Here is an 18,093-nt window from a genome sequence, read left to right on the forward strand (position 1 = left end):
GGGGCGGGCGGTACGGGAGCCTGGGGGCGGAGTCTCGAGGCGGGGTGGAAGGGGATGCACGTGCTGCGCCTGCGCGTGGGGCGGACTGTTTGCTGCGGTCTAACGCAGTTGGTAGTGGTTTGGGTTCGTTGGTCCCGATGCGCGCGGTGTCCATGGTCTTCGCGCCAGGTTGGCGCGGGAGAAGGCCGAGGGACCCCAGAGTTCGAGGAGTTGGTGACGGTCACGCAATCCGTCGCTCCTCTGGCGGTGGGGCAGTCGGAAAGTGAATAGCAGTCTTTCAAGCGACCGGTCCGTGAGGGAGCGTGTGCCGGGATGGGTTCCCAGCGCTCGGGGCCGTTAAACAGTTCAAGCCGCGTCCTGCCCAGTGAGGGCTGTGTTAGCGTCCTCTCCGGTTCCAGCCGGGAAGGAGGCACTGAGACGACAGCTGAGGGTCACTCCGTTAAGGCTGTCGCTGCTGTAGGGGCCCTCGCCCCGCTGCGTGTTCGTGCCACCCAGCGTACTGAGTGCTTTTTCAAAATTTTATCATGGACGTCTCAAAACACGTGTGACAGATGGCAGTAAGTTTCATTTTTCATTTAAAGAAGTTAAGACCCGGTAGTTAAGGTGTAATTCTCAATCACTTAATACTCTCTCCTAGTTTCTTTGAGTTGGACTATCATGAACATGTGCTCTCACAAGGCCCCATGGCCATTAACACCAGTAGCCCCAGTAGGAGGATCAAGCTCCTAGGAGCTAGCCCCACGTTGGAACTTGAACAATGACACTTTGGGGATATTGTGTGTGTTTGGGGGATAGGGAAGGGCGATCTTGAATAAGGGGCCCTGGCCTTATCCTAGCTTCAGAAAAACCCAAATAGGGAAAGAATGAGAATAGAAAAAACAATCTGCCTACCTGTTTTAGATTTGGTACCTCGCTAAACTCTTTTTACCTAGCTTACTTTATGAGATTAGCCCAAATACTTTAAGAAAATATTGTATATATCTGGTCGAGAACAACTGAAGAAAAGGCAAAAGCCCATTTCATTTATGAGCAGAGGCAAGGTTCAAATAAAGTATTAGCAAATTGAGTCACTGCACCCTGCCAGGAAGTATTATTAAAATCAATAACAAGGACAGGATAAGACGCAAGCAAAATCCATAAATGTGCCAAAATATGGCACCTTGGCGGTTGAGAAAACCACAGAAGAAAGGTCTCTGTGATCTGCTCCTGCCTTTCTCCCATAAACCAGGGTCATAAAAGAATTCACTGGCCTACCTCATGTGAAGTAGGTCGTAAGACCCTCATTCCAGAGGAGTCTTGCCGCATACCTGGGGCGGAGAAAGAACCTGAACAAATGGGCCATGCCGCAGTCTCCTCCCACCCCTATGTATGACCATTAGATGATGCTCCTTTTGTCCAATCATGTTTCTGCACAACTATCTACTTCTTTCATCAGACTTAGCATAAAAATACAGTTTTCTTTAGGTCATCGGGTCTTCGTTTCTGAAGGTTCCTATGTCACATAAGACTTTAAATTTGTTATGCCTTTCTCTCAATAATCTTGTTATAGGGGTGTCAGTCATAACCCTTAAGATGGGTGAGGAAAATATTTTTTCCCCTACCAATGAAATGGTGATAAATTTGACCACATTACAGTTTACAACTTGCAGGAGTTTTCTATAGACCAATTTAAAACACAACAAATTAGAAATATTTGTAACATATACAATACAAATTTAATATTGTAATATGAATGAAATATGAATCAAGAAAAAAAATGACTGAAGGATATGAAAAGCCATTTTCAGGAGAAATTTCAGTGGCAAAGATATGAAGACATGCTCAACTATACAACTATTAGGGAAATGCAACTTAATAAGATACTATATTTTATCTGTCAGAGTGACAGAAATTACAAGTGTTTTGGGATTGTGGAGAAACTGGTGAAACGGCAAATTGTTACAAACACTTGGAGAGAAGTTTGGCAGTTTTAGTAAAGGTAAAAATACTCATTCCTTCCTTTAGCAAATCCACTTGCATGTATCTAACCTAGAGAGCGTTCAGACTGCTGGAGAGACATATACATGAATCTTCATTGCAAACTTTGGGGGTTTTTGTTGTTGTTTGAGACAAGATCTTGCTCTCACCCAGGGTGGAGTGCAGTGGTGCTGTCATGGCTCACTGCAGCCTTGACCTCCCAGGCTCAAGCAATCCTCCCGCCTCAGCCTCCCGAGTAGCTGGGACCACAGGCATGCACTGGTCAATTTTGGGGTTTTTTTTTTGGGGGGGGTGGTGTTTCTGTAGATAGAGATGGACTTTTGCCATGTTGCCCAGCCTGGTGTTGAACTTCTGGGGTCAAGCGATCCTCCTGCTTGAAGCGAGATCTCATTTCTACCAAAAAAAAAAAAAAAAAAAAAAAATTAGCTGGGTGTGGTGGTGTGTGCCAGTAGTCCCAGCTACACAGGAGGCTGAGACAGGAGGATCACTTGAGTCCACCAGGAGTTTGAGGCTACAGTGATCCCACGACTGTGCTCCAACCTAGGTGACAAAGTGAGACCCTGTCTCTAAAAAACAAAAATAAAAAGTGTCTTTTAATTGTTGGTTTGTTTTGAATTAGGATTTTAAAATATCTACACATTGCTTTCCAGTGGTGATGAACTACCCACACGAGAACATGCCTCTCGCAAAGGATCTCCTTCATCCCTCCCCAGAAGAGGAGAAGAGGAAACACAAGAAGAAACGCCTGGTGCAGAGTCCCAGTTCCTACTTCATGGATGTGAAATGCCCAGGATGCTGTAAAATCACCACGGTCCTTAGCCGTGCACAAACGATAGTTTTGTATGTTGGCTGCTCCACTGTCCTCTGCCAGCCTACAGGAGGAAAAGCAAGGCTTACAGAAGGATGTTCCTTTAGGAGGAAGCAGCACTAAAAGCACTCTGAATCAAGATGAGTGGGAAACCATCTCAATAAACACATTTTGGATTAAAAAAATATATATATATATATACACACACACACATTACATTTAGTTGATATGTCTCTTTTTAAAAAAAAAAAAAATGAGATGGAGTCTCCCTCTGTCACCAGGCTGTGCAGTAGCACAATCTTGGCTCACTTCGACCTCCTAGACTCAAGTAGTCCTCCCACCTCAGCCTCCCAAGTAGCTGGGGCACCACCACACCTGGCTAATTTATTTTTTATTTTTTGTAGAGAAGAGATTGCCTTCTGTTGCCCAGGCTGGTCTTGAACTCCTGGGCCCAAGTGATGCTCCCACCTTAGCCTCCCAAAGTGCTGGGATTACAGGCATGATCCACCATGCCCGGCCAATAAATCTTTTAAAAATCTGTAAGAGAGAACCTCGCCTTTAAAATTGCCTTTTATTTGTTGAAGAAACTGTTAGTTGTCCTATAGAATTGTCTCTAATCCGGACTTGGTTGACACCTTGTGGTTTTTTCCCATATTCCTTCATCAGTGTTTTTGTAAACTAGAAGCTTGGTTAGATTCAAGTTCAGCTGTTCTGCAAGAATTCTTTTTGGTGCTGTGTACTTCTATAATGTCCCTCTAGGGGGCACTTAACCGCTGCAGATCTGGTTCCACAGTCAGTGGTGTGAAAATTGATCAGACCATTTGAGTGTTGCCAGCTTGATCCATCCAGGAGAACCATCAGCCTTCCAATGGATGGTTTTAGGCAGTGTTTTTGTTTTTGTTTTTGTTTTTGTTTTTGTTTTTATATTTTTGAGATGGAGTTTCCCTCTTGTTGCCCAGGCTGGAGTGCAATGGCACTATCTCGGCCCACTGTAACCTCCGCCTCCCAGGTTCAAGCGGTTCTCCTGCTTCAGCCTCCTGAGTAACTGGAATTACAGGCACCTGCCACCACGCCCAGCTAATTTTTTGTATTTTTAGTAGAGATGGGATTTCACCATGTTGGCCAGGCTGGTCTTGAACTCCTGACCCCAGGTGATCCACCTGCCTTGGCCTCCCAAAGTGCTGGGATTACAGGCATGAGCCACCATGCCCGGCCAGCAATGTTGTTTTACAAAGCAAATAATTGGGGATAATCTGTTACTCATTAATTTTTTTTTTTTTCTTTTTTGAGACCGAGTCTTGCTCTGTCACCCAGGCTGGAGTGCAGTGGCACAATCTCAGCTTACTGCAACCTCTGCCTCCTGGATTCCAGTGATTCACCTGTCTCAGCCTCCCAACTAGTTGGGATTACAGGCGCGTGCCACCACACCCAGCTAATTTTTGTATTTTTAGTAGAGACAGGGTTTGCAATGTCAGCCAGGCTGGTCTCGAACTCCTGACCTCAGGCAATCCACCTGCCTTGGCCTCCCAAAGTGCTGGGATTATAGGCATAAGCCACCGCGCCCAGCCTACTCATTAAATTGAAGGGGGGTAATATGCAGGAAAATGATGGAATCAAATTGCCAGAATGTTAACAGCAGTTAATTTGGGTGTTGAGAATAGAAGCAATTTTTGTTTTTGGTTGTTTTATTGTACTTTTTTCAAATTTCTTAAAATGCAAATAAAAGAAATCCTGCCCAAACACATCTAAAGGAGATGAGATAAACAGGGAGAAAGACTCGAGGGAAGGTTCCAAATCCAAGTTCCAGGAAGGGTAGCCAGGGAAGTCCACACGCCACAGTGATGACAGTGGACCTCAGTTGCTTTGCTTTTGTGTGTGCCTGTCCAATGTTCATTCTGCCTCCTGACATCCCTCATGCCCTTTAGGCTCTCCCCCTCCTCCCCGGGATTCCATTTTGGTGGAACTGCTCCCCTGGCCAAAGCTCAGGGGCCAGTCAGACCTTTCTCCCCAGGACTTTATGAGCCTTGGGCGCATCACCTCCTCCTGGAAGCCTTCCCTCGACTGGGGCAGGTGCCTCTCTTCGATGCCTGAGTTCCAGCTGTCAAAACACTTATATGCCAGCACGTTTATCTGCCCTCTCCTTCACCCCGCCTCAGCCTTGAACAGTGCCTGGCACATGGCTGGTGCTCAATAAATGTTGGATGAATGATGCCCATATTGCTTAGAGCTGAAGAAGGGGCTTGAATATTAGATTCAAAGATTGCAGAAACTCTTGTAGATGTTCCATAGGATGTGGCTGCAGCTTCCAGGTTCTCCAGTCTAATTCCAGCCCATGGCCTCCTCTTATTGACCAGGGCACATTACTTACCCAAGTTCCGCCTTCCCTGAGTCCCCATCATCCCGCACCTCGGCATCAGGCCTTTGATCCTGCCCAGTCCCCAGTTTTCCTGCCCTGCCTTATGCAGAAACTTGAATGTTAGGTTGGGGTATTGCCTTGAAGAGGCCACAGAAAGAACATTTACTTTAGAGAGTCACCACCATCCTCAGACTACACCTTGTAGACTTAGAAACCTGGACACCATTTGGAATGATGTTGCAGACTGTCAGTGTTTGCCTCTGAGTCTCTTATTTGTGTGCAGGCAGATTGTACATTCTTTCTTTAGTAATGTCAGTACCTCTCAGTCCAGTCTGACTTTGGCCTAAGGTCATTCTGACATGTAAGGATGATTAGCAGCAGAACCAGGAGTCACAGCTGGGCATCCCGACCCCAGAGTCCTTGCTCACCACCTCCACACTCCACTTTACTCACTCAGTGTGTTAGTGGAAGCACACTGGGGTTCTTTTTGTGCTGAAGAAGTTTAGACCGTTAGAAAAATGTAAGTATGAGCCAGGCACAGTGGCTCTTGCCTGTAATCCCAGCACTTTGGGAGGCCAAGGCAGGAGGATCATTTGAGCCCAGGAGTTCAAGACCAGCCTGGGCAACATAGTGAGACCCTGTCTCTGTAAAATAAGATAAAATAAAAGTGTACGTATGTTTCTAGGGTCAAATTCTGAAATCTGTCCTCATTTTTCCTGCCAGGAGGAGGAGGGGGATGAGAATAATTATGGAATATTACAGACCGTAGTTTGCAGTTTAAAAGAAATCAATAATATTTGCTAATCTTAGAGACTGTAAAGATAACTGCTAGTAGAACAAACAGAACGTGTAACCTTCAAGCCAGTGGATAGATCTGTTAAGGTTCTTGGTTGCAAATGACTCCAGCCAACTTCAGCAGAAAAAGAATTTATTCAAAGGCTCTCAGTAGCTCAAATATCAACAGGAAGGCAGGAAAACCTGGCTGGGAAAAAGGGCAGAAACCAAGACAGACTGGGCAGGATACTGCTGTCAGTGCTGCTGCCCCTGGACACGCCTGCCCCTCTTGTTGTGCGTCTTAGTGTCACTTGCTCCAGATAAAGGTCCCATGCTGGGTCACCCAGCTGGCTTGGTCCATCATGTACCAATAGATGTCAGCAGTGGAGAGTGTCCAGAACTCTTTCACCCCTGTAAGTGGGAGACTGGGCTTGGTCTTCCATCGAGTCACACAGTGAGAGATTCCCCCCAGTAAGAAAGGAGTTCAAATGCTAGGGTGTGCCCCCTCTCCCCTACAAGGCAACTCCTCTCTACAAGGAAATTTGGTATATGTGCTGCTGAAGCGAGCACGCTACAAGGAAATTTGGAACAAGAACCTGATGGATCCATTGGAAGACAAAAATAGGGGAAAGGGGAGACTTGGAGAAGCGTACAAAAATGAGATAGGCTCCCAGATGCCAGGAATGATCTGGAAATGCCATCTGGTAATGAAGAGAACAGACATGCAGCGCTGCACACTTTACCTTTGCTGAGTAGATACCTAACAGAAGGAAGGGTAGGCATATGTGGCTTTATTTGTTGATGAGACTAATCTTGGACTTTCCATTTTCAAGGAAATTAAGCCTTTTTCTGAGAAGGGAAGAATTATTCCAGTATACTCACCCTCAGGATCGCTGGCAGAGTAGGGTAGATATAACTGATGGTGGGGTCAGAAAAGAGGTGAAGCTCAGGAGGCTGATGGATTGGGAGAAAGCAGTGTAGGACCTGGAAGTCTAGATGAGGTTAAAGAATACATATGGCCGGATGCAGGCTCATGCCTGTAATCCCAGTACTTTAAGAGGCCAAGGGTGGGTGGATTGCTTGAGCCCAGGAGTTTCAAACCAGCCTGGGCAACACGGCGAGACGATGTCTCTACAACACAAGAGAAAACAATCAGTCAGGCATGGTGATGTGTATCTGCGGTCCTACTTGAGAGGCTGAGGTAGGAGGATTGCTTGAGGCCAGGAGGTTGACGCTGCAGTGAGTCATGTTTGTGCCACTGCACTCCTGTCTGGGTGACAAAGCAAGACCCTATCTCAAACAAAAATGAAAGAATAAATATGTCACAGGAACAGAGAGCAAGATGGAGGCAGTAGCGGTCAAGAGCTCACACTTTCTGAAATGGGAAAGCTCCTGGAGGCGCTAGGAGTGAGGATGTGACCAAGGGGCTAGGAGACTGGGGTGGGGCCTCCAGAGCTGCAGGAGCCACCAGCTGGCACCCAGGGCGGCAGTGGGGTCACCCATGGACTCTGACATCCCCTGGGAAAGCAGCGGGGCTGGAGAAGAGGAGAAGTAGAAAGGGCCTAAACGCCGCAGGAGGAGGAGGGATGTGACCGCAGTCCGAAGGGGAGGTGACTCGAGCCCCAGATGAGCTAGACACTTTGAGAAGCATGGAGGCCTCCTGGCCTGGGAGTAGCACTGGGGTCCCAGGAGAAGGCAGCTGCAGCGTGACCGGTGGGGAAGAGCAAGCAGCACATCCTAAGAGGGCTGCAGGGGGTGCCGCTTCCGGCTGTCACTGTTGCCAGGTACTTGACAGGCAGGGACCAGTGCCTTCACCAAGTCTTGCTTCTGCCTGTTCCGTTGCCACCCCTGTTTCTCAAGGGCTGAGTTCAGAGCTGCGCTTCCCGTTTTCCATGGGAACCAGCGACTGACAAACAGGACTTGTTGCTGATGTGCTGCGGAGACATACACGGTGTTCACAAAGAGGCACCCCTCTTTTTTTTTTTTTTTTTTGAGACAGGGCCTCACTCCAATTTGCCCAGGCTGGAGTACAGTGGCACAGTTTTGGCTTACTGCAGCTTCGACCTCCTGGGCTCAGGTGATTTTCCCACCTCAGCCTCGCAAGTAGCTGGGACCACAGGTGTGTGCCACCACACCTGGCTACTTTTTTTTTTTTGGTATTGTAGAGACGGGGGTTTCACCATGTTGCCTAGACTGGTCTCGAACTCCTGAGCTCAAGTGATCCACCTGCCTCACCTTCCCAAAGAGCTGGGATTACAGGCGTGAGCCACCACGCCCAGCCCAGAGGGGCACCCTTCTAACAACCCCACTGCCCAACCGCCCTGCTGCCTGCACGTGGAGGCCCTTCATAGTGCTGTCCAGGGGGCCTCGAGCATGAGGTGCCTCTGACTGTAGCTGAAGCAGGCCTCTGGGAATCCAGAACTGGTCTTGGGAAACAACTTGAGGGTCCAGCCTGCAGTTTGGGATCCAGCATCTCCCCTCCCACCCCAAGGCTACTTCCCTGGAGCTCAAGGGCACCACTTAGGTGCTCACGGCTCTGCACAGCTTTTCACAGGCTCCTTTCTCCGCAGAATCCCCCTGTCCCTGCAGTCACTCCCCTCCCCTGTCCCCCACCCTCCCCCAAGGCCCACTTCTTAGGAGCTGTCCCCACTCAGGGCTTGACTGTGTGCATTCAGTTAGGGCAGGCTCAGGGCCCGCTGAGGAAACCACCTCCTTCAACCAGCCTCCCCTCAGCTCCCTCATCTACTCTCTGGCCTCCACGAAGTCCCCACTTCTCCCATTGTCTCCCATTGTCCTCAGTGTCCCCCACTCCCCACCCCCAGCTTGTGTTGCTCTCTGGGAGCCCCTGTGCTTCTCCCAGAACTTGTCCACTGGGCAGGACTGGCAGGCAGGATGGCTCTTCCTCCCCCAAGCCAGGGATTTAGTAGGCAGGGGGCATCCAGGCCTTCCTGGCCAGCATCTGGGAATTCACCCAGATGGTTTGTGCGAGTCCCACTCCCCTGGGGCTGGCCAAGGCCTATCAGAGTAGAGCCCACCAGTCAAATGAGTGCAAGCGTGAGCTTGGATAGAACATCCACTGGACAAAAGGCCAGATACAAAATTGTGTATGTGTACTGTGTATATAAAATAAAACAACCACATGAAACATCATTAGGAGGAAACATGCCACTGTTACCGCTTCAGAGTAAAGTTATGGGTGGCTTTAATTTTTTCTTTCCTTTAGATTTAATCCTCTTTTTACAAAAATTGTGGCAAAATACACATAACGTAAAATGTACCATCTTAACCATTTCAGTGTAGAGTTCAGTATTGATAAGTATTTTCACATTGTTGCACAACTGATCTCCGTAACTTTTTCATTTTGCAAAACTGAAACTCTGCACCCATTAAACAACTCATCACTTCCCCTTCCCCCCAGCCCCTGGCAAGGGAGGTTTTACATTTTTAAAAATGTTTTCATGTTTGCTTATTTGCACTTTCCAAATTTTCTATGATGAGCATTTATTATTTTTATAAATGAATTTTTAAAACTAAACATTATCTGCAACCCTGTACCACGTCTTCCACTTTCTCGGCAGGGAGCACGAGCAAGGGGCATGAGCTAGGAAGCTGTCTGCAGGGAGAACCCAGACAGATAGACCCCAGGTCATCCTCCAGCTCCCAGCCATGGAAGCCAGGGCTTCTCTCAGGAGAACAAGACTCAGGGACTGCAGCAGGACAAGCTTCCTCCATGAACTGAGTCCTGGCTGAGCACTGACTTGGCCTGCAGGGATTCAGGATGGGTCTCAGTTTCAAGGATTACTTGTCTCTGTCCCTCCCCTGTCCCTCTTCTCACTGCATTGAATTCGGCAGAACCCTCCACAGGGTCGCTCCTTGCCCTTGGTTGGCCATGTCTCTTGCTCTCAGAGACCCACTGGCCAGCCAAGTCCAATACTCTGCTCACTGGACCCCCAAGCCAGTCTGCACGTACGTGAGGACGGAGGTGGGCTGTGGTGGTGGGGTCAGCATCCATTCCGGCTCTGCCCTACTTGTGCTGGGAGAGGTAGGGGAGGGCATGTGGAGGTCAGGGAGGGAGTAGGGCTTGGGGTTGATAAAGATGCAGATAATAATTTCCGCCCTGTCAATCTGAGGGTATTGTTGGTTTCATTACAAGCGGTGCCTTACACACACAGAGAAAGAAAACCACAGCTAAAGTGCCAAAGCACGACACTGTGGAAAGTCAGCGCCTCTTTCATTTTTCTGGCAAGGAACTGAGGCCTAGAAAGGTGGACTGATTGGCCAGGTGCAGTGGCTCATGCCTGTAATCCCAGGACTTTGGGAGGCCGAGGTGGGCGGATCACCTGAAGTCAAGAGTTTGAGACCAGCCTGGCCAACATGGTAAAACCCTGTCTCTACTAAAAATTAAAAAAAAATTAGCTGGGAGTGCTGGGGCTTGCCTATAGTCCCAGCTACTTGGGAGGCTGAGGCAGGAGAATCGCTTGAACCCGGGAGGCGGAGGTTGCAGTGAGCCAAAATCGCACCACTGCACTCTAGCCTGGGCGACAGAGTGAGACTCCATCTCAAAAAAAAAGAAAGGTAGGCTGATATGCTTGATGGCACATGACAAGGTGGCGACAGCAGGGCTGAGACTGGAACCAGGTCCCCTGGATCCCTGGGCCCCTGCCAGAACCTGAACAGGAACTGGGAAGGACAGCAAGGACCCCGTGGGACCGTTTCAGAAACTGGCAGGGAGTCCCCAGAGAGAGGACTGCTGAGCTCCAACTAACTGTGATATTTCTGCAGGGGAAGGACTTGAACTGGGGGAGTGGCAGTGGAGGGATAAGAAGCGCACGGTGTGGCATCTGGTCAGTGTGAGTCCTCAGCAATCAGGGACCCTTCCTCCTGCTATTTCCCTTGGAGGGAAACTGAGGTGCTGGTCAGAGTTTCTAGGCTGAACTAGGGACAGTACGTGAAGGCATCCCTGCAGAGGAAGGCAGATATGTCTCCCCAGCTCCAGGTGACCCTCTGGCCCCTCCAGGTGAAGCCACTTTGAGGCTCCACTCAGGATAAATCAGTCTCTTGCTGCCCCTCTGGGCCATCGTCCCCAGCCAGGGGGTGGACCCTGCTGCCTGGGGAGCCTACGTCACACAGGGTGCTGCCTGTGGTCACCCTGCTGAGGCTGTGGGAGCTGTGGCGGGGTCTGAGGCGGTGGCAGTGGGCCCTGAGGCACAGGGCCTCCTGGAAGGTCTCTCGGAAGCGGCTGGACATGAGGCTGTAGAGCACGGGGTTGGCCGCCGAGCCGAGGTAGAAGAAGATGCCGGAGATGACATGCACATGCTGAAAGGCCAGGTGCAGGCCGTCTGTCCACTGTGACACGATGCTCCACATGACGCGGTCGGTGTGGAACGGGGCCCAGCAGATGCCAAACACCACAACCAGGACAACTGCAGGGACAGACAAGGGAGGCAGAGTGTCCACCGGAGCCCCTCAGCTGCCTTCCCGGGCTTCAGTTTGGGTCACCCATTCTCACATCCTCTCCTATCCCACAGGCCACCCTCACCTATCACCCAGGTGGAAGTTTCTGGAAATTTGCCTGTTCTGGCCATGCCTCTCAGAGAGGCTGCCTTCACCACAGTCACTGACTATAGGCAGTGGGGCATGTCCCTGCCTCTGGCCACAGCCGACTGGACCAGGCATGGACACCTGAGCCCAGCCGGCCCAATCAGATTCTCACCCTGGAGTATGAAATTGGGTGAGCTACTGGGGTGCTACAGGCTGTGGGGCTAGGGCCACTCTGGATGCCCACTTGGGGACCGTGCTTGCTGATGCATAAGTACAGAAAAGAAGAAGAATGGGTGCTCAGAGAGCAGCAGACCGGAGGTCATGGGACCAGGGAGAGTGAGACACATGAGACACACACATGCATGCACACACAGACACACACGCATGCATGCACACACATATGCACACACAGACACACACATGCACACACATACACACTGCCTGCCTTGGCCCCTGGCCTTTTCAACTCCAGCCCCCAGCTCCCCAAGGCCCATCTGAATGTCTCGCCCTGCACTAACCTGCCCCTCTCTTACTTGCCAGGCCCTTGCCCACCCCCTCCCTAACAAAAGGTAGGACCGTTTGGCCAAACCTTCACTCTTTCTCCCCAAATCCCTGCTGCCTGTTCTTACCCAACTATTCCCTTCCTTGGGTTTCTGCCACAGGGCCAGCTATGATTTTTGTTTCTTGTTTCTTGGGTTTGCTGCTGCAACTCACTAGCTTTCCTGGGCAGTGTCTTCCCCATCATACCCTAGCATGGTTTTCCTCATAATTCCAGATTTCAAAAAGGACGTTGCTCACAACCTCCCTGGCACCTGGCCTGGCGCACAGAGGGCCACTGGACAGTGGACAAGGGAGGGAGGGAAGGAAGAGAGAAGGCCAGCAAGCAGGAAGCCCACCTTCCAGGGGTGAGCCATCCAAGCTGAGCACCTACTGCAGACTCTGCCCACCCATGTTTTCAGGGAGGGGACGGGGTAGCAGGCAGGAGGCAGGGCGGCAGCGGGCAGCCGGTCCTGAGCACGGTTCCACAGTGCAGAGCTGGGAGGCATGCACACAGCTCTGGGGTCAGCCCCACCTCAGGAGCTGCACAAAGGCTGGGCTCTGGGACGGTGCCTGAGGGGCGAGAGGAGCGAGTCACTCTGGGGATGGGGCGGCCCCCAGTTAGCTGGCTCTGTCCAAAGTCTCCGTGGCCCTCTGCTGACCTGGCTCACCCCACTGGCCTGATTCAGGCTCTGCTGAGGTGGGGCTGAGCTGGGATGCAGGTAGGTGGATGGGGCGGGTCTTTGATCGGCTTAGCATCGGTCTGCCTTGCTTCCCCAGGGCCACAGCTTTTGAAAAAGAGCCAGGTCCAGGCCACAGAGATCCAGAGCCTCATCCCAGTACATTGGCCTCCCCTAATCTGCACATCTCCAGCCTGATCCCCTGTGCCTTGAGCCTGGCCTTTACAGACTCGCCTCGGGCTGGGGCTCCTTAGATAAATGGTCACTCCTGTGGTTCCCAGGGAACGGCAGACATGGCATGGGGGAAATTCGACACCTGGCCTCTCCAACACCCTCGTCCCCTTCTTTGGGGGACTTTGCTCCCCCAGATCCCACTATGTAGTTCCACTGGGGGCTGTGCACCTTGGCATCCTGCCACTCTGGAGCAGGAGGTGGGGCATGACCTAGGCCCCACCCATCAGAATCCTTCTTCGGACTTTTCACTCATCTCTAAGGGAAGAGGGCAGTTCCTCAGGAAAGACGACGACGTGCCGGTGGCCATGCCTCGCAGGCTGCTGCCGAGAAGAACAAGGCCAAGACACGTTAATAACCAAGAAGAGCCGGGCGCAATGGCTTATGCCTGTAATCCCAGCACTTTGGGAGGCTGAGGTGGGAGGATCACTTGAGCCCAGGAGTTCAAGACCCACTTTGGCAACATAGCGAGACCCTGTCTCTACAAAAATGAAAAAATTAGCTGGGCATGGTGGCACATGCCTGTAGCCCCAGCTACTTAGGCTGAGTGAGGTAGGAGGATCGCTTGAGCCTGGGAGGTTGAGGCTACAGTGAGCCGTGGTCACACCACTGTACTGCCTGGGTGACAGAGCAAGACCCTGTCTCAAAAAAAAAAAAAAAAAAGAAGATGACGATGAGAGACCTGAGACCTGGAGGGTCCAGATCCCATTTTCTGTCATCCTGGAGCCCAATCACATGCCCTGCCCTTTCTATGTTTTGGTTCCAGAGTCAGGGCCCCAAGCTTAGCAGGGTCCTGGGCTTGGTTTAATGCTGTATTGTTGCTGTCTTACTCATTTTTGAAAAAGGGACCTTGAATTTTCATTTTGCACTGGACTCCATAAATTACACAGTCAGTCTTACATTTAGCCATTAATAGGTATTTTTGGTGTAAGATTCTAGTGGGGTAATCTAAAAGAGTACACAAGAGTGCAACTCAGACACATGCACACATGTACACACGCACACGCACACACACACGAGACTAGAGTTCCTCGCCCCCTGTAAACCCAGACACTCAGCCCCTTCTCCCAGACCCCAGGAGCCCCAGTACCTGGCTCAGCCCCTCTTCCCAGCCGTGACACTTACACAGCATCTTGGTCACTTGTCTCCGGCCCCGATCGCGCCGCTGGAGCCTGCAGGTGTCTCTGGACATGGCTGCTGCAGAGCCCCTGCCCTTAGCCTCCTGCATGAGCAGTAGCCTCTCCCGCCGCAGTCGCAGCCCAATGAGCAGGTAGAGCACGCTGATGACAGCCATGGGCAGGCAGAAGAAGAGCAGCGCAGTGATCTGCACCGCCAGGTTGTAGAGGGCCCGTGGGCGGACCAGCGTGCAAAGATCTGAGTCTGGCACTGGGCCCCGGCAGGGCACATACAGCTGCTGGATGCCGTGCAGGCTGGTGTTGGGCAGGGAGCAGAGGATGGCAAGACCCCAGACAGTCCCAAGCACTCGGCGCACGTGGGCCTGTGTCACCATGGACCTGGCCTGGAGCGGGTGCACCACGGCCACATAGCGTTCCACGCTCAGGGCAGTGACGTTGAGCACTGAGGCCAGGCAGACCATCTCGAACAGCAGTGTGCGGAAATAGCAGCCACCAGCGCCCAGCAGGAAGGGGTAGTTGTGCCACATCTCATAGAGCTCCAGGGGCAGGCCCACCAGCAGCACCAGCAGGTCTGACACGGCCAGGCTGAAGAGGTAGTAGTTGGTGGGCGTGCGCATGGCCTTGTGGCGCAGGATGACCAGACAGGTCAGCCCATTGCCCACAGCGCCCACCGTGAAGATCAGCAGGTACGTGACACAGATGGGCATGAACAGCTGTGTCTGCCGGGGCCCCAGGTACTTGAATCTCAGTGCCTCATCGGTCAGGTTCAAGTCCTCAGGATCAAAGTGCCCCCTGGCCGCACTGCCATTGCAAGCCATGGGGCTCCTTGCATCCCCTGGGTACAGGTCTCCAGGGAGGACAGAGCAACTGAGGCAAGGAGGAGTCTGTGGAACAGAGGGGAGAAATGCCCAGAAAGGTCATTCAGGGAATGCTGGCTCTGTCTTAACTCATCAAGCCAAAGGTGACATTAGCACTAAGATGACCATTATTTTAGGCACCACTGAGAGAAAAAACTCTTCCATCCACAAGTCAGAGATGTGAAAATAAGCTTGGTGCGGTGGCTCACACCTGTAATCCCAATACTTTGGGAGGTCAAGACAGGTGGATCACTTGAGGTCAGGAGTTCAAGACCAGCCTGGCCAATATGGTGAAACCCCACCTCTACTAACAATACAAAAATTAGCCGGGTGTGGTAGCACACGCCTGTAATTCTACTTGGGAGGCTGAGGTGGGAGAATCGTTTGAACCCAGGAGACAGAGGTTGCAGTGAGCCGAGATCGTGCCACTGGACTCCAGCCTGGGCAACAGAGAAATACCCTGTCTCAAAACTAACAAACAAACAAAAAGTAAAAATCTACATTAAAAAAAAAAACACGTGGGGTTTTGATTTTAAATTTCAGGATCTATTGGAACTTTTCAATAAATGACAGATCTTGGGTGTCTCCCCTTTCAAGCAATGATGCTAGATGAGGCACTCGTTTGGGCATCTGTAAAATGGGCACAATGCCTGGTATTGCAGGGTCTTCAAGAGCAAGCGCTCTAGAAGCAACTGCCTGGATTCGAATCCAGCATCCCCAGTTCCAGGCTGTGTGACGTTCAGCGAGGTAACCTCTCTGAGGCTGTTTCTCTATTAGGAGGATCCAGGGAGTTTAATCCATGAAAGATATTAATACAGGGCCCGCCTGGCATACGGAAGGGCACGGGGATAACCCCCTTGCTCCGGGGACCCAGTCACTATGAGGGTCAAGTGAGGGAGTGTCAAGGCTAAACACTACAAATTAAACTTGATCCACAAGTTGATTCTTTTTTCTGTTTTCTGTCACCTGAACTGTTCAGTCTCCATATTTGACGCCCTTGGCACTGCCAGTTCTGGGGTTCCCTCTCCTCTATTGAGCCCCACACCGTTCCTCCCGCCCGTCCTCACCCCTGCCGCACAGTAGCGCGAGAGCCTCGGGGACCAGTTGAGAACGCGCAGGCGCCAGCCTGGGTTCAAGGGAGGCACCCTGGTCCTCGAGGGAGGCGCCCCGGTCCTCGAGGAAGGGTCGCAAGCCCGCAGCCCCGTGGCGCCCCTGGCCGGAAGACACAAATGACCCGAGAAGTTGCGAGGCTCCCCAGTGGCGGGGGTGGGGGTCGCCCCGACGGAGTCCTCGGACTCTTCCCGCTCTAGGACGACCCTGCCCGCACCGAGCCCCGGCCCAGCCGCCGCGCCCTAGCCCACGCCGGCGCCTGCGCACCTACCATCGGCCTGCGGCCCGCGAGACCCCGGCGTCCACCCTCTGAGCGACTGACACAGACGCGGCGCGGGAGCGGGTGGACTGACTGACGGCTGTCCCAGCCCCACTACGCCCCGCCTGTCCGACCGGGAACGCCGCCAGGGGGCAGTGCAGTCCCTGCAGCCCGGGGGGCGCCCCCTCCCGCACCGGGAAGTAAGCTGCTGTCGCAGGCGACGTCTTCACAAGCAGCGTTATCTCGCGAACCCATTTTACAGATGAGAAAACCGAGCCTTAGAGAGCTGCAGAGGAGGAGCCCGAGAGACCTGGGGCTCACATGCGGTTCCCGCTCTCTAGCGTGCTGAGTTTAGCATAACCCTGTGTCACAGTGTCCCTGCAGCCTCCAGCTCCTCCTGCCCCACATTCAGACCCACCTCCAAGGACAGGGACGGCCCACTAGCCCCTTGAAGTCGACATGCGCCGGTGGGGTTCATCCAGGCTCCAGCCCTCTTCTTCCGTCCCAGGGCCCACGATTGCGGCCTCCGCAGCCCCTCCCACCCGCCGCTCCCTTCGGGGCCTCCAGGCCCTAAGTCCAGGGGCTCGGCCCTGCGGGACTGGGCAGGAGCCCCCATTCTCCTCCCAGTCCATCCTCCCACAGCCACCAATGACCATCACGCCTCAAAACCCTTACTTGGGGCCCCCCGCTGCCTTCTGAAAAAGAGCACACCCAAGTCTAGCCTGGTGGTGGACCCCCCACTCCTCACCTGCCTCCCTGGGCCACCCTCTCCTCACCATGGTCCTCAGCCCCAAATACTGTCCCCCTTATCCGTTCAAATGTTCTTCTGCCCCCATCACTGTACAAAGGGTGGGGGTATATATAACAAGGATGGAGGGAATTTAGGGAAGGCTAAGGATGCCCAGCCACAGCCTCCTGCTCCCCCACACTGCCCACATGCAAATCCCAGTGCCTCACCTGCCCCCACTCCCTAGTCCTGCAGTCAGCTCCTTAGCTGGAAGCTGTTTCATCAGGAACTTCTAGGGACCCTAGAAACGACTGATCACGCAGACTAAAATGCTAGTTCCGGGGCCTTTGCCCAGAGTTTGGTCTCCTTAGTCTGGGCAAGGCCCAGAAATCCTCATGTCTGACCAACGCTCTCTGGAGAGCCCATACCCAGGAATCACACTTTGAGGAGCGCCAGGAGAGGCTACAAAGCCGCAGGACCCCGAGAGCCACTGTGAGCTCCCAAGCTCTGTGCCTCAGTTCCCCTTCCTGTAGAATGCGCTAACCACCATCGCCACTATTGTGAGGATGACATGAGACACTGAGCGTCAAGATTCAGCACAGAGGCTGGCACATGGCCAGCAATCAAGAAATGTGGGGTAGGATTGTCATCATTTAGTGGTGGGAGGCTCCTTCTTCCCCCAGCTTTCCTGCACCCTTCTCCTCCCCACTGCCGCCCAATTCCATAAGTCACTGTCTGGGCTTGGGGATGGGAGTTAGGCCCTCAAGGCGCCAGCACCAGGCCGGCCTTCCCACGAACTCCACATGTAAACAGAGTCCCAGGCAGGGGACGGTTGTGGGAAGTGCAGGGGCACATGGTCCCCAGGGCCTTGGGAGAAAGGATTCTGTGGTGCCCTGAGAATTAACTATTCAGCCCCGGATGAGCTAGTCCAGGAGAAATTCTCAATAACGGGTCTGCCAACACAAGAGACGGGCAAGGAGGGATGACATCACTCAGCAACAGAGCCCACTGTGGCATCACAGGCTGCTCATAGCAAGTGATGAGCATTTGGACCCCAGCCTTTCACTACACACACATGCACACACATGCACACCCACGCA

At 52.4% G+C, this 18,093-nt stretch overlaps 2 protein-coding genes across 5 annotated transcripts; one reads left to right on the top strand and one right to left on the bottom strand.

Moving 5' to 3' along the window:
- Positions 1-73: 73 nt before the first annotated feature.
- LOC112425214 (small ribosomal subunit protein eS27-like) lies at positions 74-2,970 on the top strand. Of its 3 annotated transcripts, none has more exons than XM_024790298.2 (2): positions 74-288; positions 2,628-2,970. In XM_024790298.2, exon 2 carries the CDS (start codon positions 2,633-2,635, stop codon positions 2,906-2,908), a length of 276 nt encoding a protein of 91 aa, XP_024646066.2. In that variant the 5' UTR covers positions 74-288; positions 2,628-2,632; the 3' UTR covers positions 2,909-2,970. The 3 variants fall into 3 exon arrangements, with proteins under 3 accessions (XP_024646066.2, XP_070929639.1, XP_024646065.2); XM_071073538.1 differs by lacking the exon at positions 74-288 and adding an exon at positions 416-554; XM_024790297.2 differs by lacking the exon at positions 74-288 and adding an exon at positions 420-557.
- Positions 2,971-9,100: 6,130 nt separating this feature from the next.
- On the bottom strand, positions 9,101-16,364 carry LOC105473931 (neuromedin U receptor 1). Of its 2 annotated transcripts, none has more exons than XM_011728141.2 (3): positions 16,279-16,364; positions 14,030-14,924; positions 9,101-11,338 (listed from the first exon to the last, which is right to left on the bottom strand). In XM_011728141.2, exons 1-3 carry the CDS (start codon positions 16,279-16,281, stop codon positions 10,956-10,958), a joined length of 1,281 nt encoding a protein of 426 aa, XP_011726443.1. In that variant the 5' UTR covers positions 16,282-16,364; the 3' UTR covers positions 9,101-10,955. The 2 variants fall into 2 exon arrangements, with proteins under 2 accessions (XP_011726443.1, XP_070929629.1); XM_071073528.1 differs by having other exon boundaries at positions 14,030-15,667; positions 16,279-16,352.
- Between the last annotated feature and the right edge of the window lie 1,729 nt (positions 16,365-18,093).

The sequence above is a fragment of the Macaca nemestrina genome, chromosome 11 (genome assembly GCF_043159975.1).
Source record: "Macaca nemestrina isolate mMacNem1 chromosome 11, mMacNem.hap1, whole genome shotgun sequence".
Lineage (NCBI taxonomy): Eukaryota > Metazoa > Chordata > Mammalia > Primates > Cercopithecidae > Macaca > Macaca nemestrina.